Source organism: Ursus arctos, unplaced genomic scaffold (genome assembly GCF_023065955.2).
Source record: "Ursus arctos isolate Adak ecotype North America unplaced genomic scaffold, UrsArc2.0 scaffold_7, whole genome shotgun sequence".
Taxonomy (NCBI): Eukaryota; Metazoa; Chordata; class Mammalia; order Carnivora; family Ursidae; genus Ursus; species Ursus arctos.
Window position 1 is genome coordinate 54983887 of NW_026623089.1, and position 26751 is coordinate 55010637.

At 41.3% G+C, this 26751-nt stretch overlaps 1 protein-coding gene across 1 annotated transcript; it reads right to left on the minus strand.

The window, feature by feature from the left end:
* Positions 1-539: 539 nt before the first annotated feature.
* Positions 540-26751, minus strand: SUPV3L1 (Suv3 like RNA helicase). The gene is made up of 15 exons (XM_026504359.4): positions 26394-26751; positions 20729-20806; positions 20236-20343; positions 19289-19403; positions 17526-17694; positions 15810-15921; positions 13000-13077; positions 11822-11913; positions 10242-10422; positions 9073-9166; positions 7036-7255; positions 5732-5812; positions 5176-5352; positions 1688-1836; positions 540-1026 (listed from the first exon to the last, which is right to left on the minus strand). Exons 1-15 carry the CDS (start codon positions 26674-26676, stop codon positions 585-587), a joined length of 2379 nt encoding a protein of 792 aa, XP_026360144.1. The 5' UTR covers positions 26677-26751; the 3' UTR covers positions 540-584.

Genomic DNA, 26751 nt, shown 5'->3' on the forward strand with positions numbered 1-26751 from the left:
GTACAACAGACAGCAATGTGGTTCAAAAATCTCCAGGGGGCGCCAGGGTGGCTCAGTCAGTTGAGAGTGTGATTTTTGGTTTCAGCTCAGGTCATGATCACAGGGTCATGAGAACGAGCCCTCCATCGGGCTCTGCACTCAGCCGGGAGTCTGCTTGAGATTTTCTCTCTCCCTCTGCACCTCCCCCTGCTCACTCACACACTCTCTCTCTAAAATAAATAAATCTTAAGGCGGGGGGGAACCAACTCCAACCATGACATCCTCAGCAATGGTTAGGAAACTGATCAAAACTATTCACCAAACTGATTTAGGCCCATACACAGCTCCTGACAGTGCATTATCTTAGTGCTGTTCTATACATGGCCACTATGTAAAGCTTTAAACAGAATCTCTAATACATCTGTAATTTTTAAATGTTGAAATAAATAGTAGTTTAGTTATCTTTAAGAGCTTATTTTCCCAAGTCAAGAAAAAAAAAAAAAAACAGTAAGAGACAGCCACAATACCACAGCAGGGAGAAAATACATATGAGAAAAAAAGGGTTTTAAAATATTTTTATTTGCAAAAATAAAAATAAAATAAAACTAATCTGAATCAGATTCCTTCTTCTTCCTTCTTGTCCCTTTTGAGGGAGAGGGAGTCCCAGGCTCTGTTCTGTCTTTGCCATGCTCTGTTTGCTGTGTCAACCACTCCTTTTCTAGCTGTTTCAGCATGTCTGCAGTGAGGAGGCCTTGCTGCACCAATCTGGAAGCAAGGGATTTCTCTCCCGCATCGGGGCCAGGTGGCTCAGCAGCTTTACTCCCTAGCGTTTTGGTGCCACGCATCCTTCTAGCTTGGCCCTTTGAAGTTCCTGACAGTCGCGACTGGTTCTCCGCTGACAAGCTCTCCAAATTCAATAGCTTATGTGACTCTGAAATTTTAATCAGTTTGGTGATGTTGTGTACCCCATCTTGGATAACGCCATCTAGTTCTTTCTGGAGGTCTCGAATAAGGCTGGCATCTGGAAACATATCTATAAACCGGTAGCTGGGAAAGAGACATATTACGTTATAACAACAGCTCTTCTCACAGTATTGGACTTAGCTCACTGATGTAACTACATCTTAACACTGATTGATCCTAAATGTTCTGTTTTTGCAAACTCTATCCAATGCCTCTGCTCAACCTTTATTTCTGCCCCAGTACACCTGAGGAATATTGTCATTATGAGGGCAGGTCATCACTCATATCTTAAGTGATTCCAATATGCTCCCCGGTGGGACATGCCCCACCTTTGAAAATCACTGACCTCACACAGTACCTTTCAAATATTAATGTACAAGTGAATCACCTGGAGATCTTGTTAAAATGCAGTTTGATTAAGTCTGGTGTGGGCCTGATACTCTCTATTTCTAACAAGCTCCCAAGTGATACCAAAGCTTTCGGTCCAGGGACCACCATTTGTGTAGTAAGGATCTAGTAAACCTTCTCACCTACCTGTCTTAACTAGAATCATAAGAAGTCCCTCAGTCATTTTTGGAATGGGTACAAACAAAGCTCAACAGCCATAAAAGACAATAAACATAACATAGAACACCTTGCAAAAATGTGTCTAACTTGAGAGAGCAAAAGACCATTCATTCATAAAATCTTTGATTTCCCCTATTACTTAGAAAAATGAGAGTACCTAAAGGGAAAAATCTGATACCTTAGCCACAGGTAAAGATCCAAGACATCATGGACAGCTTCTAGATCCATGAGGTCTTTAATATTCTTAGGTGGAAGTAATGGCCATTTAATATATCGGCGTAACCATGAGAAGGTCAGTGGCTCATTCCTGCTATACTGCCTGGCAAACTGAAAGAAAAGAAGAGAGTTTGGTAAAAGAATCAAAATTCACTTAAGTCTGCAATTAGAAAAAGAAAACACAACAAAACATTAACTGTGGTTATGTTTCAATAAGCAGGCTGGTATCTTTCTTTACACTTTTCTATATTTTTTTAGAACATTTAATATTTTACAAAGATACTTTTAAGGAAAAAAAGGGGGGGGCGGTTTCCTTCATTTTCCAAAACCAGGGCAGTAATATGTGTATCAGAAGTTGTATAAGAACTAACTTTCCAGAGCCTAAGTCTGTTGACTTTTATGAACATTTAATGTCCTAAGTTCTGGACAGACATCAAAGACTCTCATTTCTATCCCTTCGTGCAATACTCCTATAACGACAAATATGAGCTGTATCTTGTTAATGTCCTCCCTTATCATAAAGAAACTCTTTGGGGTGGCTTGGTACAAGGTCGGGTATGAGTCAATCAAACTGGTAAAAAGACTGCCTCTTCACTCAGCTGTACTGTTTTGGCCAAGTCACCGCTCTGTGCTTCAGCTTCCTCAGCAATACCGTAAGACCACCACACCGCAATCTTGAACCACAGGACACTGTTGGGAGAAAGTGCTTGGAAAACCAGGCTGCTCCCACTCCCCACCAATGTTAGGCATGATTATGCATCAGACCACAACCATATGAGACAGATAGAGTCTGTCTGCAGACCACAACCATGTAAGGCCGCTAGAGCAAGAGTTTAGAATCTTTAGCTTCAAGAATAAGCTCATTTCAAATGGTTCATTTCCTGATTAAGGAAAATTATCTCTAAATGTTTAACCTAAGCAAGGTCGATACTTCAGAGAGGCAAGGCAGTTTTAGAACAACTATGGTTAAATAGTGTTACAATTTGGTGTGTCTGGGTGTCTCAGTCAATTAAGTGTCTGCCTTTGGCTCAGGTCATGGTCCCAGAGTCCTGGGATTGAGCCCCATGTCGGGCTCTCTGCTCAGTGGGGAGTCTGCTTCTCCCCCTCCCTCTCCCTGCCATTACACCTGCTTGTGCTCTCATTCTCTCTCTGTCAAATAAATAAATAAAATCTTTTTTTAAAAATGTTATGATTTTATTAAATTCAGCTGTGCATTCTGCTAAGCTTAATAAATGCCAAACAGGATACCCATGACTGATGGAAATGTGACCATACTAATCTGCTAAAGCAGGACAAGCCAAACTCAATTTCTCTTACAAAGACACTGGCTTTAATATTTGTGGCCACAAACTAATGGAAACCCAGTATGTAAAAGAGCTAAGTGTGGAGCTGCCCAGAGAAGGGAAGGGAGAGACGCCTATCAGATACCCCGTCCAGCAGCCAGCCCTACGGCGCTCCCTAGAACACCGGATTCGAACAACTATCCCGGGGGCATCAGAGGCCATCAATGGGATTGAGCTCTTTTATAGTTCAGTAATAATGGTGATCAAGAAAAAAGAAAAAATCTCTAAATTTCACATGCTAATAACAGAACATATAAGCAACTGCTGGCCTGTACCACTCCAGACTTCTTACTCCTTAGTAAAATGCTGCTGCTTCCTTAGAACAGCGTTTGAAGGATGGTATAAATGGGGTCGGGGCCATGGACTCAAGCTCCATCCAGGTCAGTTGATAGCATCTGAGACTTTGTTCCATAAACTTCAACCTTATGCTAACTAACTCTCCCATAAATGTCAGCTCTAAGAAACATATTTTCTAGGTAAATACCTGGAAATGCAATACCTCTAAGACATACTAATGGGAAGAGAAAAAGGCAAGTTGCAGAATAATTCATCATAACATTTATGGGAAAACACACCCACGCAACAAAACTAGAATTTCTATATGTACACATATGTAGGCACATGCAACCAAGAGGTTTGCAATGACACAAACTGTTAACTGTGGCTCTGTCAAAGACTGGGATTGGGGGTGGTAACCCAATTTAACCTATCTGTAGTGTTTTAATTAGTGCAGCAAGAAAGCATTTATGTATTATTCATGTGATTTCAAAGTAATTTAGAATATAAATTTAGAAACAGATTTGGTAGGAACACAGCTAGTATGCAGAATGCTGAGTTCTACAGAGAAGATAGCGGTGAGACTGTAAGTCCGAGGAGGATTCAAAGAGGAGGCCTTTGGGAGTTTAGTGGGATGGCACTCCAGGCAGAGGCAATAGGGGGAGAGGCAAGGGCTCAGCGAGGTGAGGGGACATGGCAGGGGGCTGCAAGTTCAGCTTTCACTGCCCTTCCCTGCCCTCCGCCGTTTGGGTGCATCCTATGCTCCTCAGAAGGCAGAGGTTTGTACCCCCGCAAATGAATGAAAAGAAAAGGGGCTGGAAGCTTGGCACCAAACTCATATAAGATAGCAATCCCTGGCTCAGAACCTTATAATCAGGAAAACTGAATACTACTGCCACAGCTAATCCCACCTCCCCTTCTCCTTCCAAAAAATATTAACCAATGCCATTAAGAGAGAAGTGTATCAGGCTGCCTGGCTGGCTCAGCTGGTAGAGCATATGATTCTTTTTTTTTTTTTTTTTTTGAAGATTTTATTTGTCAGAAAGAGAGAGTGAGAGAGAGCACACGGACAAGCAGGGGGAGCAGCAGGCAGAGGGAGAAGCAGGCTCCCCACCGAGCAAGGAGCCCAATGAGGGGCTCGATCCCAGGACCATGACCCAATCCAAAGGCAGACACCCAACCAAATGAGCCACCCAGGCAACCCAGAGCATGTGACTCTTGATCTCAGGGCTGTGAGTTCACATCCCACGTTGGGTGTGGAGCCTACTTAAAATAAACAGGGGCGCCTGGGTGGCTCAGTTGTTAAGGGTCTGCCTTCGGCTCAGGGCATGATCCCAGGGTCCTGCGATCGAGCCCCGTATCAGGCTCCCTGCTCTGCTGGGAGCCTGCTTCTTCCTCTCCCACTCCCCCTGCTTGTGTTCCCTCTCTCGCTGGCTGTCTCTCTCTCTGTCAAATAAATAAATAAAATCTTTTTTAAAAAATAAAAAATAAAATAAAATAAAATAAATACTAAAAAGCACACCAAAAAAGTAAAAAAGAGAAAAAAAGAAAGAACTGTATCATTAGGCAAAGAACCCCCCCCCAAAAAATTATAGTCTTTTTGTTTTAGCTTCTTCACAAAGGCTACCATATAAGCCCAAATACAAAGCAATAGTTCCCCTTTCCCCCAAAAAATTGCCTGTAAGAAAAACAGAGCCACTTTGTATTTAAGTTCTTATATAGTATCCCATATTGAAAGATACTCTCCAATTGTTTTAATTTGAATAGCGAAGTATTGTTTGGGGAAATGCACGGACTTGAAACAACTCAAAATATAAAGACAAAGGCTTACCTGTAACAATGAAGAACAGACAAAGGGCTGCTTCTTGTTGATAGGAGCTGTGCAGAAAACATACCTCACTCGTAGACTTAATGGAATATGTTGGATCAACTCTGCAGAAAATTTAAAATCATCCATATTGCAGACAAAATACTGCCCATCTACTTGTGAAAAGTCTACAAAAATATCCTGGGTGGGGGAAAAGACACATTACTGGACTGCCTAGGCGGGCATGAATAAAGTACTCAAGTCTACAAAACACAACCTCTTTAAATCTGTAACAGTCTTCTAGAAAGGCCTGCTTAATTCACTGCCTTCCCAAGCTAAAAGACCTCCCCCATAGCCTTCCCAAATGGAAATACTCAGAAAATCCCTCAGGATAAAAGTCCCAGAAGACTCTGAGAGAACGTTTTCTCACTTTCAAGATAAACTTCACAAGTAGCAATGTCACAAAAACAGACTATCCACTGATGCCCAGGAGGTTAACTAGTAATTGTCTGACATATCAACATTTTTAGAAAAGAAATTTTAGATTTTAGAAGAGATTTGAAAGTGAGTTCTGACTTACAATGAGATTGGCGAGTGTGGTATCGGGGAGATGGTAGGCAAACATCTCAATCTGCTCAGCAGTTGGGTGAAGACCGGCTGCCTTTCGTAAAAGAACGAACAACGGTAAGTTTTCTTCTTTTTAAAGGGCAACTTTTCCTCAGTAATTTCAAAATAAAGTCCTATATTCGGGCTAAGCTCTTGCCAAATGAGTTAAATGACAAGAATTTGAATAAAAAAGAAAAAAGCAACATCATTTTCCCATTTATTACCAATTAAGAAAGCTGAGGAGATGATTTAGTCAATCTTTCACATACACCTTAGTTATACTCCTAAAATCTATGATGATCTGATAACAGTACCAAAACTGCTTTCCGGAGTCTCAGTTATCTTCACTGAACAAAAATGAACAAGGAAAACCCAACTGCTCTAGCCAAGGCAATGAAACTGAGAGACAAGCATAAATAAATACAGGAGAGAATGTCTAAACTGGAGGCCAATGATCTCTTCAACCATATTCCAGTATTAATAAATGTCTACAGGTAAGAATACGCAGAGAGAAAGGGAATGGGAAAGAGAAAGAGCAAAGGATGAATGGAGGAAAGAAGAAATGAGTCATGGGAGGGAGGAAGAGTATGAGCACAGGAAATGAGGCACACAGGAGAAAAGCAGGGGTGTGTCATTATCAACTGCACTCTTAACAAAAGCTACAGAAATTAGTTCAACCACAGCTTTCTTCCAGGAAAGTTTCCCTGCATCATATCTCATTTCTATTCCCCTTTACCAGCTCCACTGAAAAATGAGACGAACCACGTTAATTTATAAGTGAATTTTCCAAGAAACTTAAATTGGAACAGTTTGTTTAAAATACATACGCTGCTGCCTCCTTAACCGCACTAACCAAAACTGAACCTTGTCCTTACTGGCTCGACGTTGTATTGCTTAGTACCGTTTTGCCCCAAACTCAAGGGTTTCTTCTACATTCAAGCTTCTTGGGGTTTTTCAGTCTGCTGACATAGCTGTGTGCCCACCTGAAGCAACTATGCCCCTACCCTACCCATCGCTAGACTACAGGAAGAACTAAAGGAAAATCAGGTTCATTAAACTTGTTTAATCTGGACCTTTCACTTGCACACTATTCTCTGATGAAGGGGTCCCTATGCCTCTCCAAAGCAGTAAAGTAGGGCTTTCTTGACATGATTTTCACGGCACAAAACTTTCTTTTGCTTTTTTCTGTTTCCAAGTGTCAGAAGCAAGAGTCTGGAAGGTGGGTGAAGGAAGGATGGCCGTCCTCCACAGAGAAGTAATTAACACGTTGCACCTTACCTTTATAGGATCCACATGCCTATTCAAAATTTCCTTTAATAAACTGAGGTCTTCTCGATTCATTGTTGTCACTTCTCCTTCTTTATATTTTGAGCTGAATCTACCAGCTCTGCCAGCAATCTGCAAGGCCTGAGAGGTAGTAATTGGTTCTATTTCTTTCTCTCCCTTTTCATTGATAGTGGGTTTTATAAGGGAGTAAAAAATAATTCTTCTTATGCTCCTGAAACAGAAATAAAAGTACTCGCTCAGACTGCTGTATAAAAAACTCTCCATCATTTGGGTCATTCAGAAATGCTCACTGCAATTCTAGTTTAGGCCTGCTTACAATATTGTCCACTGCTCACAAAATAAGGAAAAGAGGTTTGTCAGTCATTCTTTTTCTTCCCATTAAATAATATTTTTTAACAAATTGTAAATTTACTAAAAAATCGTTCAATTGTACATTTACAAGGGGTAAACTGTGGAGTTTGTAAATTATCCTTCAATAAGGTACAGAAAATAACTTTTCTTTTTAAGATTGTACGTATGTATGTATGTATGTGAGAGAGAGCAAGAGCATGAGCAGGGGGGCGCCTGGGTGGCACAGCGGTTAAGCGTCTGCCTTCAGCTCAGGGCGTGATCCCGGCGTTATGGGATTGAGCCCCACATCAGGCTCCTCTGCTATGAGCCTGCTTCTTCCTCTCCCACTCCCCCTGCTTGTGTTCCCTCTCTCACTGGCTGTCTCTATCCTGTCGAATAAATAAACAAAATCTTAAAAAAAAAAAAAAAAAAAAAAAAAGGGGCGCCTGGGTGGCACAGCGGTTAAGCATCTGCCTTCGGCTCAGGGCGTGATCCCGGCATTGTGGGATCGAGCCCCACATCAGGCTCCTCCGCTATGAGCCTGCTTCTTCCTCTCCCACTCCCCCTGCTTGTGTTCCCTCTCGCTGGCTGTCTCTATCTCTGTCAAATAAATAAATAAAATCTTAAAAAAAAAAAAAAAAAAAAAAAAAAAAAGAACATGAGCAGGGGGAGGAGCAGAGAGAGGGGGCCAAGCAGACTCCACGCTGAGTGCAGAGCCCGACTCAGGGCTCGATTCCAGGACCCCGAGATCATGACCTGAGCTGAAATCAAGAGTCAGACACTTAACTGACTGAGCCACCCAGGCACCCTGAAAATAACTTTTTTTTTTTTTTTTTAAACAAGTAAATCACATGAAGTGTTCTCAGGCTGCTTTTAAAAGTTGGCTGCTGGGGCGCCTGGGTAGCACAGTCGTTAAGCGTCTGCCTTCGGCTCAGGGCGTGATCCCGGCGTCTGGCATCGAGTCCCACATCGGGCTCCTCCGCTGGGAGCCTGCTTCTTCCTCTCCCACTCCCCTGCTGTGTTCCCTCTCTCACTGACTGTCTCTCTGTCACATAAATAAATAAAATCTTGAAAAATAAATAAATAAATAAATAAAAGTTGGCTGCTATCCCTGGGTGGCTCAGTGGGTTAAGCATCAGACTCTTGATTTCAGCTCCAGTCATGATCTTAGGGTTGTGAGTCAAGCCCCGTGGTGGGCTCTGCATTCAGCAGGGAGCCTGCTTGAGAGTCTCTCTCCTTCTCCCTCCACCCCTCCCCTCTCACACGCTCTAACAAAAAAACAAAACAAAAACAAAAGCTGACTGCTATTAACAGCTTTGAATAGTTCTTTAATTCATAAAGGTATAATTGCCTTGATTACCCAGAGAGGAATACTTAGGCATAATACTGTTACTCCAAGAGCTAATGACTAGCCCCACATTCATAATGGGCACTTACACACTTGCTGACTGAGAAACTGAAAATACAGTGAAATAATGTAACAGGTTAGTGGTAGGGAGTATCACTCAAAACTCCTTGTACTGTGTGGTATTTTCTTTTTATTCCCTCAAGAAATGTAAACAAGATAAATCTCAGATCTGTATTATAATACCCGTTCTCCTAAACCTAAATGTATGGCCATTCTAATGCCAATTAGAAAATGTTTAATTGCCATCTAACCCATTGAATATCCATGATTATTAAAAACAAATTACTTACAAATTAAGTCCCATGCCAATTGCATCTGTAGCAACCAAGATTTTGCATGGATCATCAGGATCATTAAACTTTTTTGCTTGAGCAAGTTTGGTCCCTAAAATAAGAAGAATTTATGTTAGTTCAGCGTTCTCAATCTTCTACCACATCACACTAAGTATATCTTGGAACCCCTCACCTCTTACTCTCCATTTTTATGAATAAAAACTCTTATTGTTTCTGGGTGCCAGGGTGGCTCAGTCAGTTAAGCATCCAACTCTTGATTTCAACTCAGGTCATGATCTCAGGGTCCTGGGACTGAGCCCGCATTGGGCTCCACGCTGAGCACGGAGCCTGCTTGGGATTCTCTCTCTCCCTCTCCCTCTGCCCCCCACCCCCAACACCACTCACACTCGCTCTCTTGGGGGAAAAAAGAGAGAGAGAGATTTCAGACTACAACTTCAACACAATTACCAAGCTCATATTTCACATTTTAATGTTTTTGTTTTGTTTTGTTTTGTTTTGTTTTTAAAGAGTGAGCCAGGAGAGGCAGAGGGAGAGGGAGAGGGAGAGAGAGAATCCCAAGCAGGCTCTACGCCCTGCACAGAGCCCAACATGGGGCTCGATCTCACAACCCTGAGATCATGACGTGAGCCAAAATCAACTGTCAGATGCCTGACTGAGCCACCCAGGGGCCCCTTTAATGAATTTCTGTAAGAAAAATCATCAACTCAACATTTAAAATACAGTCCATTAATAGCAGCAAGAACTATGAATTTAAAAACTTCTATCCTGGGGCGCCTGGGTGGCACAGCGGTTAAGCGTCTGCCTTCGGCTCAGGGCGTGATCCCGGCGTTGTGGGATCGAGCCCCACATCAGGCTCCTCCGTTGTGAGCCTGCTTCTTCCTCTCCCACTCCCCCTGCTTGTGTTCCCTCTCTCGCTGGCTGTCTCTATCTCTGTCGAATAAATAAATAAAATCTTTTCAATAAATAAATAAATAAATAAATAAATAAATAAAAACTTCTATCCTCACCAAGATGAACCAGAGAAATTTGTTTTATATGACCCATAATAAATTATTAATGTATAATGCAACTTAATTCAGTATCTCTTACTGTGTTCTCTATACATAGCTCGACATAAATAGCAAAAGAGATTTCATATCCCTGTCATGATGAAAGCCAATAATTACCAGGTGGGAGACTGCCATATATAACAGCTGATTCCAATCCCCGAATTTCAATCTGTCGACTCACAGAATAAATATCATTCTTGCTAAAACAGACAATGCAGTCCCCAGGCCGAAGGTTGTCTAATGATTCTAATGCATGATCCAGCACGGAAATGGGGGTGAGCCTCTTATAGTTTCGAACCTACAATAAAGACATGATATTGTAAAATAACACGCTTAACTTCTTGTGACTAATAACTAAGTGAAAAACTTGCAATGAAAAGTAGCTAAAAACTGGGGCGCCTGGGTGGCTCAGTTGGTTAAGCATCTGCCTTTGGCTCAGGTCATGATCCCAGGATCCTGGGATCAAGCTCTACATCAGGCTCCTTGCTCAGCGGGGGGGCGGTGTCTGCTTCTCCCTCACCCTCTGCCTCTCCTCCCTGTGTTCTCTCTAAATAAATAAAGAAAATCTTTTTTAAAAAGTAACTGACAGGGGCGCCTGGGTGGCACAGCGGTTGGGCATCTGCCTTCGGCTCAGGGCGTGATACCAGCGTTATGGGATAGAACCCCACATCAGGCTCCTCCGCTATGAGCCTGCTTCTTCCTCTCCCACTCCCCCTGCCTGTGTTCCCTCTCTCGCTGGCTGTCTCTATCTCTGTCGAATAAATAAATGAAATCTTTAAAAAAAAAAAAAAGTAACTGACAAGTTCCAACATTTTTCAAAGGAAAATACAAAAAAAATTTATTTTCATATTACAAATGTTACCATCAGTTCTCATTGGTATTTCTAAATCCATGAGATGCCATACAGCATTTCACAAATTTTCAAAGCACTTTCATATATATTCAATTTTCATGGCAACTTGGTAACGTTAGAATGCTTGTTAACTATTATTTCCATTTTATGAAAAAGTTAAATAGAGCCCTATAAAAGATCAGGTCTGATAAGAATTCTTTCAGTTCTGGCCTTCTGTGATTTGCCTAAGAATGAAAAGCTAAAAACAGCAAAGCCTAGAACTCAGAATTTCTTCTACTACATTCCAGCCTCTCCCTGAAAGCTGAACACGAAACTAATGGACCAATTTTTTAAAATTCCTTCATCTTATTCAAGTACAGTAAAAAACAAAACAAAACAAAAACAAACCAAGGATTAAAAGTAAACCTGTTACTTAAACCAGTTACTTTCTATTCTATGAATATGAGAAAGGGATACAAACTATCTCTATCAATTAGATACATACCAAAGGTCCTAATACTGGACACCTGAGGCTCTGAAAACCATGAACTTTTGCTAAGCTTCAAACTTCCAACATTCCTGATTTATTTAATTCTAAAGAGATCTGCTCAACTCCAAAAGGTTTTGTCAAGAGAAGATGAAAAGTCTCCAGTACTTTTGGAAGGCTTAGGGCATGATGGCAATTCTGCGAGGATTCAGATCAAGATATTCAACCAAGTATGTATGATCTAGTCAACTGTGAGAAAATGAAGCGTTCTTTGTCGTTAAGTTCTGATTCTGCCACTCTCTGGGACCTACGAAGCCACTGCGGGGTACCCTAGGCCGTTTGCTACGCCACCTTGAGACAAAGCACAGAATCTGGTACCTCCACTTCCTCCCCGGTCGTGTACATAAGCTCAGTAACCAGGTCAATAGCAGCAGATTCTCCACACAAATGGACTTCTTCAGCACACAGTCCTGTTAAATGCAAAATCAGTAGTTTTTTAAAGCTATGAAATTAAGTATGTAACACCTTATATAGCAAAAATACTTTAAGTTTGCTTACCTATTGCTTTACAACTTTACCAAGTGTTTTCATCAATATTATCTCTTTGATGCAAACCTCAAAATAACAACCTTCTGGTGGGCAAAGATTATCTCTATTTTTATGAATCTCAGAGCTTTTAAACTGCTTTGGCCAAGGTTCCGAGTCTACTAGAGGGTGAAACCAGCCAGGACTGGAACCCGGCATTCTGATGGTTAGCACTGAATCTCACACTTGTATTTTGCAACTCAGGCTCCATGGAATCACTAAGGTGCCTCAGAGGCTGAGGGCTGGAGGGTAAATGAAACTCCAAGCTCCTTACTGCTGAGTAGATCCACTATCATCTATTTTAAATTACAGACTTTAATGTATACGCTTTGTTTGAAGGAGTTCAGCTATGGGTTTTTAAATCTGAGAACACCTGCTCTACAACACGCTGATCAAAAATCCACTCCAATATCAAGCAGCAGAAATGTTCACTCATGTCCGTGGATCTCAAAAACTCCAATTCCAGAAGCCTACCCTAAATAAACAAATAGCTATGGCTACAAAAAATTTTCACTGTGGCACTATCAGTAACAGGAAAAAATGTTCAACTCTATGGAAAAAAAATAGTGCAGCTCTTCAATGGAGAATATGCAATATTAATATGCGGTGTGAAAAAAAGTCTATGAAACAAGAAGACTGAAAAAAAGCAAGATAAAAAATAATATATTCACAAAACGCCATACTCACAAGGAAAAAGACTGGCATGAAACACCAAAATGTTAATCGTGGTTGTGTAAAGATGGTGAGATTTGAACATTTTAATTAACTGGTTGCTAACTTTATGGTGAGAAAACTGGACTTCCCATAATTAAAATAATATTTAGGAAATAAGAACTCACACTAGGCTGACTTTTTTGTTTGATTTCTGTCAAAAAGAGAGGATCCTAATGACTACTTGGGAATGTCAAGCAGGGAAATGCACCTCCGAGCAGATGTCACAAAGCACAGGTCTCAGCATTAAGACCACCCACCTAGAAGTGCTCTGGTCCAGGCCCATCCTCTGGCTGGATCTTTGATCATCTGAATTTCATCAATCACGGCCACTTCATCTACAACAAGAAGTTGTTGTGAGCAATACAATCTACTTAAACAGTGTCACGAACAAATTATAGCAGCACAACTCAAGCTTTCGTCACCACCATCATCACCGTCGTCACTCACTGAGCACTTCTTTTCTGGCAGGCTTGTTCGAAGTGCTTTACAAGTATCGCTCATTTAATCTTGACAACAAACCTATACAGTAAGTATCATCATTCTACCTATTTTACAGAAGAATAAACTGAAGCCCAGAGAAGTTAAAGTCACTGGCTCAAGGTTACACAGCATGTGCAGTTAGTGAATGTGAGATCTAAAAACATGAAATTCAAACCCAGGCCATCTAGCATCTAGTAGGTCCCTCTGTCCTATTTTCTGCAATCTCAGAGGCAGCCCAGAGAATCTGCTTAATAACTGACTGGCTGGCTCGGTCAGTTGAGTGCCCAATTCTTGATTTCAGCTCAGGGTCATGATCTCGGGGTCACGGAGTCAAGCCCTGCACTGGGCTCCACGCTCAGCGGGGAGTCAGCTTCAGAGGTTCTCTCTCCCTCTCCCTCTGTGCCTCCCCCTGCTTGTGCATGCGTGCACATGTTCTCTCTAAAATAAATAAAACTTTAAAAAAAAAAAAAAAGAATTAACACCCACAGGGTAGTAAAAGAGAAAGTATCTATGCTTCCAGGAACAAGGAGTAGACAGCACTGCTACAAATGAAGCTTCTCTATCACAGGGACCCAGACGGACGTCAGAAGCAGAAAGCAGAATAGCAAGTATCATTCCCTGACCTCTAGCTATGCTCATTCTTACGGATTTTAAGCTTATCACTGTGGCAAAAATAGTACCTCATTTTATTTTCTAATGCCAAAATGCTTTTGACCATATTATTTTATTCTCTTTAAGTCATATAAATTATAATTTTTTCCTCAAATAACAAGATGAGAAGAGCACATTAAAAAAAAATTAATATGCCCACAGTAACATTTACAAAACAAAAGAAAGCATATTTTATACTGAAAAACCATCAGATTAAACCATCAGGGGACAGAAGTTGGAATTTTGATTTATAAACTTCTGTGCTATCTAAATTTTTACAATGTATTTATAATAAACTCATTTCTTAAAAACTATCCATTTACTCAGAAAAATTATTAAAATGAAAAAAGCTAACTCAAGTCCATAATATATAATCCATATTTAATTAAATACACACACCCACAATGCACACATAAGTATATGCATACACAACACAAACATAGAAGCAATCTGGAAAATACACACCACAGGGTTAACTCTTGTTGATTCTTGATGGGGAGGATTAGGAGATTATAGGTTTTTTTTCCTTCTCTTTGCATTTATTTTTATATTTTCTACAATGAAGACATATGACTACTTACTGGTAAGAAGTTAATTTTTACTTAAAATATTTTCAAAACTACTTAAATAGAAGTTCACTGAAGTCCGATATATAATAGTGAAAAACTTTATTTTTTTAAAGATTTGATTTATTCGAGAGAGAGAGAACACAAGCGGGGGGGGGGGGGGAGCGGGGAGCAGAGGGAGAAGGAGAAGCAGGTTCCCTGCTGAGCAGGGAGCCGGGACACGGGGCTCAATCCCAGGACCCCGAGATCATGACCCGAGCTGAAGACAGGCGTTTAATGGACTGAGCCACCCACGTGCCCATTAGTGAAAAACTTTCAACAATCTAAATATTCTTTAGAAGGGGAGGGAATGAATAATTTTAGTTGTAAGATAGAATTTTAGTTATAAGTTTAAATGAATAAACCTGATATGTATATTTATGATATATGTGATATATGTACAATATGATACATGTATAACAAGACTAGATCTAAAAACATGCTGTGTAGAATATAAAGCAAGTTATGGAACAATAACACAATATAATAATCCCATCAACGTTTTAAAATACACAATCTAGGGGCGCCTGGCTGGCTCAGTTGGAAGAGCCGCAATTCTTGATCTTGGGTTGAGTGTAGACATTACTAAATAAATAAATAACCTTTTTTTTTTTTAAGATTGTATTTATTTACTTGAAAGAGAGTGGGAGAGAGCACAAGGGGGTGGAGTGGGGGAGAAGCAGACTCCCTGATGAGCAGGGAGCCCAACATGGGCTCTATCCCAGGACCCTGGGATCATGACCTGAGCTGAAGGGAGACACTTAACCAACTGAGCCACCCAGGTGCCCCATAAATAAATACACTTTAAAAAAAACCTTGGGGCACCTTCGTGGCTCAGTTGGTTAAGCATCTGACTCTATATTGTGGCTCAGGTCATGATCTCAGGGTCCGCACTCAGCAGGGAGTCCGTTTCCCCCTCCCTCCCCCTGCTTGCACACACAACTCTCTCTCTCAAATAAATCTTTCTAAAAAATTCTTTAAAATAAATATATAAATAAAAATAAATAAACAAAATACACAATCTACAGTACTCATAAGTAATACATATCAGTGATACAAAAAAAGACAGGAAAGATATATACCAAATACTTGATAGCAGTAGGATCAAAAGAGGAACTCAATCAGGGAGTGGTACAAAGGAAATATCATGCTTGTTAACATTTTAGTTCCTTGAAGAGAAAAAGGGAAAGGAACATTCAAAAGCAAACACCATAGCGTCTGGCATTTATCAGCGGTGGGGAGCACTGGGTATGTTGTCCTATTCATCTCAACTTAAAAAATTTTTTACAATAAAAAACACATTTCATATGTTCTAAATGGCATATACATACAGGGAGTTGTAACACTGCACATCTCAACTGTACAAGCAACATGGGCAGCCTGTTTCCCATCTGCATCTATCGTCACACGTTCTTCCCCTGTTACCAGGTCACACGGAACACCCTAGGATGACAAAAAGAAATCTGGAATTATCACCACCTTTAAAATAATAGCGAAAAAAGAAGTTTTGGATGTTTAATAAAGTATTCTTGCAATTACCATTAAATTTATTCCCAGTCCTGTAAAGAAAATTTTTATGAAAAATAAAAGCGGCTCTCTTACATAATCTACATCAACTTGGAAATATCTCAAATCGGCTAAATTCTCAGGTAACACGAACATGAGAAATTGCAGCGGTTTCACTTTTTAACTTTGTATGTTTCTGTACTATTTTGATTTATTAAAATAAAATGAACATGGATTGTTTCTATATTCAAGAAGATTATAAATAATATTTAAGAACGTGAAGACCTCCTAATATAATTCTTTGAGAAGGAGCAGCATTAATCGTATGGTATAATAGTTTGCCCACAACTGAGGGGTTCCTCAGGACAAAGGGCTTTAGGTGCTAAATCTGGGAAAGTCCAGGCAATCCAGGACAGCTGGTCTCCCTAGAGGCCTGAACTAATCATGAAAAAACATCTGATATATCTAAACTGAGTGGCAGTTTACAACACAAATGACCAGTAGTTTTCCAAATGTAAAGGTTATGAAAGATAAAAGAAGGTTCCTGAGGAATTGTCCCAGATTAATGGAAACTAGAGACATGACAACAAAATACAGTGTTGAGACTCTGGACAGAATCCTGGGGGGTTGGAAGAGAGTGGTGGTGGTGTTACTGACAACTAGCAAAATTTGAATATATATTGTGGATTAAATAATAGTATTCTATCAATACTAAATACCCTGCTTTCGAGAAATACCATGTGGTTATGTAAAAGAAAGTCTTTGTCCTGAGGAAATACTTTCTTATTTATGGATAAGAAGGCATGACCTATGCCAAATTACACAAATCATCCAGAACAAAAAATAGAGAATGCAAATTATCTTCCCAAACCTGTTCACCTCACACTATAGTCATAATTCATTATAGTCATAATAAAACAATGAACCAGAATGTGGCCTGTTTAGTGGAATGATGCCTCAGATGACAGGATGTTCAGTCCTTTACAGGTCTGAACGGGTGGCTTCAGTCTTTATCATTAGTTCTAGCTCATGACATCAGAGGTCTAATCTAAAAAAATGGTAAATTAAATACCATAACACAGTAGGTTAACTCTGAGGAAGCAGGGGAGGGTCTCAGAGGGAGTTTCAAGTATATCAACATTTTATTTCTTAAAAAAATTAATAAAACAAGTATAGCGAAATGTTAGAATCTGATGGGAGTTGGGTAGTGGATTCAAGCTATTTGCGTGTAATTCTCTGCATTTCTCTGTCTTTGTGAAATATTCTGTGATACTGTAGATCATTCATTCCAATACACAATTTTTCACATTTTAGTATCTCTGAAATCAGGATGCAGCATAATGGCAGGTCAGAGTTCAGTTGGCAGCATCTTTTCCTCTCTCAGTTGTACATTAAAAAATTGTACATCTTACAAAGTACAATGAACTATGGCAACTTTTATTACTGGTAAAGTACTACACATGCCCTTTCCCACCTCCCACCTTCACCCTGCCCAGCCCTCCCAAACTAACAAGAAGAGCAAATATTTGTAATATACTGACAGCAGCATTACTCTTTTCGAAGATCTCATGTGCCAGTAATTTTAAAGGACCACAATACACTCCAGATTTTGCTGACAAGTATTTCTGGATTGCATGGTAAGTCTTTCCACTGTTTGTGGGGCCTGAATGGAATATTATCTTCCGCTGTATGGCTCTGGCTTCTGGGTACCTAAAACATAAGTAGGAAACAGCTTATTCCCATTCACCTCAAAATCCATCCTGGCAAAGGTATCAACTGAAAACAATTCCAATGAAACATCCTGTTAATATTCACATGATAGGATCTCTGGAAAACTAAATAAAATGATGAGTTTCAGATCCACACTAAAATGATGACTGTTGGGGCGCCTGGGTGGATTGGTTGGTTAAGTGTCACCTTTGGCTCAGGTCATGATCCCAGGGTCCTGGAATCAAGCCCCACATCGGGCTCTCTGCCCAGTGGGGAGCCTGCTTCTCCCTTTCCCACTGCCTGCCACTCCCCCTGCTTGTGCTCTCTTGCTCACTCGCTCTCTCTGCCACATAAATAAAATCTTTTTTAAAAATTTAAAAAATTGGGACACCTGAGTGGCTCAGTCAGTTAAGCGTCTGCCTTCAGCTCAGGTCATGATCCCAGGGTCCTGGGATCGAGTCCCACATCGGCCTCCTTGCTCAGCACGGAGCCTGCTTCTCCCTCTGCCTGCCTCTCCCCCTGCTTGTGATCTCTCTCTGACAAATAAATACATTAAATTAAAAAAAAAAATTAAATTGAAAAAATTAAACAATATTGACTGTTTTCCAAGACTGGCATTTACTCACTAGAGGACAGAAAAATCTAAATGCAAATTAATTCCGTAGTATTTTTGCCATTGTACAAGTCCCTTCTCTTCAGGAGTTACTCAGAGTAAGTTTAAACTGCTATCAGCTCCACAGATATGTTGACATCATTTCCACAGCTCTAAATATATGACCCTATAAGTAAATAATTCCAAGGCTTCCGAATTTCAATAGATATAATGTAATGACTGGGTCTTCTGTCTCTGGCCATGACGAATGGTACAGGACTTACCCTCCCACCACAAACAAGTATAAACTGGACAAAATACATGGCACAGCTGCTTGGGGACATAAACAACAGGCAGTATAGGACTATAAGCCCTGGAACAAAGGAACATTTGAGATGAGCCCTACTGCACCCCAGTAGGGAGAGGTGGAACCCAAGCAAAGTTTGACAGTCCCAATGTGCTGAGCAGTAGAAATCAAACTCAGAGATGCTAAAGCAGGTGGAATTTGAAGGGCACGAAGCGTGGAAGAGAAGAAAGCGTTCAGCAGAGGAGGTGCCTTGAAGTGAGGCTTCCCTTAGGTCCCTGAACAAGGGCTGGGCTGCACATGTGCAGAGCCTTGCAGAGAGCAGCTTGCTAAGGGTTTGAGCAGAAAGTCTCAAAGAGGTGGCAAAGCGCTAGATGTTGGGAGTTCCAGCCACAGTGGTGGTAGTGGTGAGAGTTCATTAACACCCAGACATTCAGCTGACACTAGAAAGGCCACACTTAAATTATAAGGCCAACACCGTAAAGTAAGGGCTACTCTAGATTTATCCTAGTAAAACCTACAAGCTAGCCTGATCAGAATCAAGGGGAGACACCAGAATTAACTGCCTGTTTTTCTAGGGAAAACAACTCCTAGACTCCTTATGATTCATCATCCAGCCTACAATAAAAAAATGTAATAATCACTAATCTGCCAAGATTAGAAACTAGCATTTCAAATCCACAAGTAAAGAAACTAACCAGTTCGGTGGTATTCTTAAGTCACTGATTTTACGTAGGTCATCCTTACATTCCAACACAGGAAATATCTGTTTCGCGTGTCTCAAGAAAAATGGAAATAAATCATCCACATGAGCTGAAAAATAAAACACTGCATTAACAAGTGCAATCTACATGCCATCCATAACCAGACCTAGTGAAACTTTCCTTCCTAGCGAGCTAGTCAAGGGGCCGTTGCCAGGATAAAAAGAAAAATTCTGGAGCAAGGAACTCTATCCTTTTCTCAGATCCTGCTTTGTCTTGTTTTCTTCCTAATTTCACTTACATTTTCTAGGAGAACAGCAAATTGGCTGTCAACCACCATGTTCTACTCCTCTGATATAAGCAGGTAAAAATCAGCATTGGTGAAAGTTAAATTAAAAATAACCTGGAAACATACATTAGTAAAAAGACCTATAGTTACTGAAGAGAAATGCAGGTGCAAACACTTTACATTTAAAAAACATAACCAAAGCCAAATGCCGACAGGGACACAACAATGATGTTCTTACATTTTTTTCTTTTATCGCAAAAACTCTGCCCTGATACGAAAGAGAGAAAGAGTCAGTGGCAGAAACAGATGGAATCCGCCACGTATGAATTCTATCTTTTGTGAGAGTTCACTTCACATATTAGTTCTATCTTCTGTGAGAGTTCACTTCGCTGTGGCCTATACATAACCCATAACGGAGAGCAGAAGGCGCTAGATCAAGGCTCCAGCCTTCCTCCAGTCTAAGATATATGGCTGATTTAATGACTAGCTCAGGGACCCACTATAAAAGCAAAACGACCTAGAAGGCCCCCTATGAAAGCACAGAATTATTTACAGACGGTGTGAATAGGGCCCACTCTACAACAAACAAGCTCCGAAATACAAAGTATGCTCAACACATTTTAAAAGAGATTTTTAAAAGTCTCTACACACTTACCTGCACTGAAGCAAATATCATTCAAAATAATGTGAATGTCCACATCCAGAGAATGAGACTGCATGATGTAATTTCTAAAGCTGATGAAAGCTTGATGGAAGAGACGAGCTGTGGGAAACACAAAACCAAAATAGGCAGGACTAAGTTTTCATTTCATTTCTCATTTAAAAGTGACATATACACATCACACCTAACTCATCCAAGTGCCCTCTTTCTTTTTGGGGGGTGGGCTCCTACAGCTGGTTTATCATCATCTGGCCTACAGTGAAATCCTAGCACCACGTGAAGGAAAGCACAGCTCCTTTGCTGTGTGTCCGGATCACCAGGTGCATCTCGCCAAACTCCTGTCAAGACAGAAGCAAAGGTCAGGGACATCCTCCAGACAACACGTATGTACTTGTTTCCCAGGCACAGGAGGTCTCACACAAGATTGACAAAGCTGTGATCTAAGAAGTTAATAAAATATCTCTAATGGAAATGCTGTTAGCCTTACCATCGAGTCCATAATCAGCACCCAGTTTCTGAATTTCCTTCCTCTTGTAAAACTTGTCTAAGATCTTCTTTACTTCATCTGAAAGAAAGAGGTGCTTAACTTTGGTTTTCTAGATGGAGAAATGCCCAAAGAACAAAAGAAACTTGAAGTCATGCTCAAGGCACTTTACAGAGTGTTTCAAGTACTTAAAGGTTTTAGTTGATTTTTTATGGTTTAATAGTGCAAAAGAGTGTCTAGAAAAATTATAAAGTCAAATAACAGAATATTCCTGTTATACTGCAGAGGAATAAGCAAGGTGCAGAGGCTCAGACATCGCCCTTAGCCTCCATCAGGCCACTCTTAGATGATCATGTTCTGTTTGATTTACTTACAACCTTTCTAAACATCTACTAGTGAGGAGTAAACAGGTACCTAGGAAGACAACCAGAACTGCAGGGACCAGATCGTCATGCTTTTACTGAAATGATTAAAGAGGTCAGGGATGATCTTGTTTGATGAAGATGATTTTAAGAACAGACTACACTTACTTTTGTTCTAGATGGCATAACTATAGTGAGTGCGAAGTGAGGGATGCAGACTTCAGTGGAATTTATACAAAAACAGAACAATGAAAAGGGGCTGCCTCAAAAAAGTGCCAGCTCCTGGTCACCGTAAGCACGCAAGCAAGGCTTAGAAGACTATTTCAAGGGTGATGGTAGCGAATCACGTTGCTGGAGGGGACGGCGAGTTAGATGACTGCCGAAGCAACATGCCAGTACGAATCAATAATTTCGTAAGTGAAAATATTTTAATCAATCAAGCTGCAATTGTACTAACATTGCACATGTTAAATACTACTGCATTATTCCAGAGATAAACGTTCACTGATCCAGCCACACACACTGTATTTCTGGGAAGACAGGCCAAAATGGAGGATATAGTCTTTGTCCACGAAACACAGAAAGGCCAAGTGGCCTGTATTTTTACCTCCTGCACAAGTACCAAACGCATTTTCATGCAGTGACAATATAAACAATACTTACTGAAGAAATGAAGCCTGAATAAAGCATCCCACTAATAAAAATTTGTTTTGCATAATGAGGAATTTTAAGATCAGTGGCTTAGGCACTAGATTTGCCCACAATGAAATGTGAAGATGTATCTATCTATCTATCTATCTATATCACCTATCACCAGCAGCTATCCTGATATTTCTGGGTATCTGTTACTTTGTACCCAGTGGGGGCAATCATCTCTTTCCATCAATAGTGGAAAAATCAGTGACAAATAAAAGATTGGAAAAAAGCACATGCAATTGCTTGGGGAAATTCTGCAGAACTATAGACTTGATACAAACTGAAGACATCGCATTTGTTTAGAATTGACCCATTTTCTATAACTAACACTACAGTGTTATGCAAGAATCAAGATATTCAAGGATACTTCACTCAAGCATAAGGTTTCTTGTGCTAAGTGAAAGACGCTAGTCAAGAAAAACTACATACTGTGCGATATTATTTAGATGAAATATCCTAAGAGAAACAGAATGCGAATTAGCCGTTGCCATGGGCTGGGTGACGGGAGTGGGGCTAGGGCAATGTGGAGTGACTACTACTAAGTATGGGACTTCTTTTCGGGGAGGTGAAAATGTTCTAAAATTAGATTATGGTGATAGTCGTACAACCCTGCAAACATACCATTACACATTTTAAATGGATGAATTTTAAGACATACGTGTTACTTTTTAAAGCTGTTGTAAAAAATCTCTGTATCAACACTTTATTTTTATCTAAAGGGATGTTCCAAATCCACTACCAATTTTTAAAAGAAAACTGTAAAAAACTTTAATAGAAATAGCACTGAAAATTTTTTAATTAACCACAAAAGTATATGAAAACGTAAGTTTTGCCTTTCATAAAAATTAAGCTTTAACAGTTTCACTATTCTTAACAGAATGACCTGATTTTTGGTCATAATTACTTCTCATTAAAATTAACAGTGATTAAAGGAGACACCCTCTAGATTTCAGCCACAGCAGAAATGGCTCAGTCACTACAGCTGTTCACCAAGTAATACATAGGTTTCTCCCAGCCCCCTGCAACGGGAGCCCAGGATTTAATACGGCTATGCTGAGACTCAGCTGCATTTGCTAAAATTAAGAGGCCCACTATAAACACTAAGCCAGTTGCACTGTTTTAAATGATTACATTTTTTTTGAAGAGACAACAAAATGTTCAGGATAGTCCATCAGGACAGGTTTTCCTCTAAACTGTGAATCTACCTCACCTGAGTGTTACTCAAAAATAACAGTCCCACATCGTGGTGATGAACAAAGCAGCCGTTACCAACTGGGGCTGCTTCAACCATAGGCTTTATCCATTTTGTTAAAATGTTTTAATTCACTTGTTTCACCGTACACATCCATAATTAAAGAGAATCCCATCTCAGCACACCAAAGCTACAGCTCGCCTGAGGGCTGGAGAAGCAGCTGGAAAAGTATACAACTCAACCTCTCTTAATAACAGAACTGGAAAGGCCAAAGCCACAGTGGAAACACAAGTGGAGGGAAGTGATCAGAATAGGTTAGGAAATCTCTAGGATCCCTAAAGGAAAGGCAGTATCAATCCTGAAGGGACTGTATCAGAGACAACTTAGTGGTGGCATTTAGTTCCTTTCCCTCTAATATTACAACTAGTATTACTACCCTTGTCATTGAATATGAAAATATGCTGGAATATTGTTCCAATAGCGGCCACAACTCATGATGAACATTTTTTTTTCCTTTCCAAGTTTTTATTTAAATTCCAGTTAGCCAACATACAGTATAAAAGTAGCTTCGGGTGTAGAACATGCCGAACCTCTCCTATCATCACAAAGGGAATTAAAAACACTAGATTTGCTCCCCGGGCAACTACTGCAGCAGACGGGTGCATCAGACCAAATGCCTCAGACCCTCCTGCCTCGCTCTCCGGTGACAGGTGTGACATCAGCACTGAGACGAAGGACCCTCAACTATTCTCTACATCCCCAAATGTGTCCGTGCCTGATATCCTGCATCAAACTACAATGACTTAATTAAGCTTCTGCTCCTTCATAAGGTTCCTCCAGCAACCATGATTCTCATCCAGAAAGCTAGATGTGCTCTGAACAGAAAAGTGTCACCTAACAGTCTGTGCAGCGACTGCCTCCATAATCTTGACCCCCTTAGCATTATACCCGGATTCCCTACTTCATAAGTGGTATGCCAGAACACATGAGTCCAGGTGTTTTGACAAGCTTCCCCCAAACTCTGACTCCAGTTCATTCTGCTAATAGGGAGGCGAGCGGCTTCAACCCTCTTGCAACAGCTCTGCAAGTTCCAGTGTGCATCTACCCATCTTCCACTACTAGAATCTGGGAAGAAACTACCACGACCTGCCTCAATTAATCTGATACTCTCCCGAGGAGTGACAACTGCTAATAAAATCCACCAAGAATATTATTAGTTGCTGCCACCGCCTGTAAACAAGCCAGTGCTGAACCAAAAATCAAAAGGAGATCGCGCTCTGCTGGAACGTCTGCCCCGTGGTCAGCCAGGCTCCCGTGGCTGATCTCGGTGTCTGGAGGATCCTACCCTCCTCCTTCGCCGCTCCACCTGAGACTGCCCCAAGCTTCCAGCCTAGCGCCCTTTCCCGGAAAGAGGAGGGCTACTCTGCCGTCTCAAGTAGTTGTATCTCATTGCTAGAACTTCTAAACACTTAAAAATTCATAATAGTGCCCAAAGTTCTTAAAAATACTACTCTGGTGGAACCAGCTGATTCTGAGTAGAAATATGTCTAAGGAATTTTACACCAGCTATTATAGCCTAAAGAAAAAAAGCCCTTGTTGATATACTAACCTAAAAATACATCATTTTATTAAATCCTCACATCAACCTAGATTTATAGGAGGGTAGATCACTTGGGCTTCGAGGGGAACAGTATTCCCAGTTTCCACATATCAGATTCTTACTGCAGGGTGACAATCCAACCTTCACTTTTTATTTATTTATTTCTTCATTTGACAGAGAGAGGGAGACAGCAAGCACAAGTAGGCAGAGTGGCAGGCAGAGGGAGAGGAGCAGAGAGCCCAATGTGGGGCTCGATCCCAGGACCCTGGGATCATGACCCAAGCCGAATGGAGATGCTTAACCGATTGAGCCACCCAGGCGCCCCGACAACCCAACTTTCAATTCCATTTTTCAAACAGCAAATATTTAGTACAAATAATTTTAGTTTACATTTGTTCATCCCTTTACATTTTTCAAAATTCTTTGCCTAACATGTTCCGATGATTTTCACAATCCAGAGATGTAGGCAGAGAACATATTATCCTCATGTTACCAACTAGGAAATGCAGAAAAGGTAGGAAATTCTAAATCAGACCAGTAACTTAAGTGCTGCATGACTCACAAATATGCACCATCTTTCTACCCGCAGTCAGTCAATCTACAACCACAGGGCTAAATGCGTTATAATCAAGCAAAAAACACAGATAGGTAGATACTCAGGACCTACTGCGTGACTAGAACAGTGCTTGGCACATAGCAGACATACAAATAAGTTTTCGGGCGGGACAAAGACACTGTCTATCTCATAAGGGTTATTAGGAAAATTGAGTCACATGCTTAAAATGGTACCTGTCTCTATCAAACACTCAATATTAGCCACTGCTTAAAAAAAAAAAAAAAAAGGAATCACAGGGGCATTCTAGGCAGTGAAAGTATCGCACTTCTGCCCCCAAAACCAGTATTTGGCCCATAATATGCTGTACTACTGTATGTTTAAATTACAATAGGAGTCACCACTTGCTTGTTGAAGTGAACTGCCTAAGAGAACTCCTGGAGAGCTAGTGCCCTGTGCAGCTACACCATTCCCTCGCCCTCCCAGAGCTTCATTTGGTCAGAGGAAATTCCCTGCCTCCCTAATCATCCAGAAACTAAAGAAGTACAGCCCTATAATCTGAAATTCCCCTTGAAACCATTTGCACGCCTCGCTGTTAAACCCATTCAAAGTTAGTTGCTGCCACTTGCTGAAACTGAGGGATTCCTTTCTCTCTGGAGTCCTGGATGATCAAGGATACATACCACCTTTGCCGAGGAACCCTTATGTTCTAACTTTTATTACAGTTCGTATCCATACATCCTTTCTCCCCGCAAGACTAAGTTTCTGGAGCGTAAGAGATCTGGATCTGAGTCCGGTTCCTCTCGGCAGCTAGCAGTGCCAGGTTTGCGAAGATGACAAAAAATGACAAAAAATCCTGAAAGAAATCCTCCTCTGGCTTTTCACTGACCATCCCCTTGACCCTTTTCAAAAGCAGTAGTTCTGGGCAGCGGAGGAGAAACAAAGAAGGATACTCGAAAAAGCGGTCGTCCATCTAACGACGCCAAGAAAGGTGAATCGTCACATCAGAAGGGGATTAAACTGTTCCGAGAGGGGCGCAGTGAAAGGGAAAAGACCACTTTTGGGGCGGCATATTAAAGACTCAGTAAGACGCAGTCCCAAGCCTTGAAGGGCTCACAAACCAGCGCAATAGGCAGGCACTGACAGGCACGATGACAACGCTCGAGGGGACTGCGGGGTCTCCAGGGGAACAGGGTGCAGCTTCCTCGCGGCCACGCCTCGGCCCCGCAGACACCCCCGCCGCCCTCGCTAGCTCCCGCACTCACTCTTATCCAGAGGGCGGGTTAGCTCGGCCCCGACGTCGCCATCCGCGCTGGGGCCCTGAGGTTTCACAGTCAGCGGCACGAACAGGGACGTGTTCGGGGCTTTGGAGCCCCCCGACGCAGAAGAGGAGGAGGAGGAGGCGGAGGCAACCGCAGACACGCGCCCCAGAGCCCCAGGCAGGGTTTCAACACGGGCGCGAAGGACAGAGCAGAGCGCTGCCCGGTGGCCAGCCGGGCGCCCCGCCGGGAGCCGAGCCCACAACAGGGCACACCGGGGGAAGGACATCGAGGCCACAGGCCCTAAAGGAGGCTGGCTGGAGCTGCCTGGGACTTGGCGCTGGACAATGACGTCCCGCCAGCG

Coding starts and splice junctions, on each gene's coding strand:
- SUPV3L1 (XM_026504359.4), bottom strand. CDS start 26,676: ATGTCCTTCCCCCGGTGTGCCCTGTTGTGGGCTCGGCTCCCGGCGGGG. Junction 9,167..10,241: donor ATATGGCAGTCTCCCACCTG/GTAATTATTGGC, acceptor TTCTTATTTTAG/GGACCAAACTTGCTCAAGCA. Junction 1,837..5,175: donor TCTGTTCTTCATTGTTACAG/GTAAGCCTTTGT, acceptor CTTTTCTTTCAG/TTTGCCAGGCAGTATAGCAG.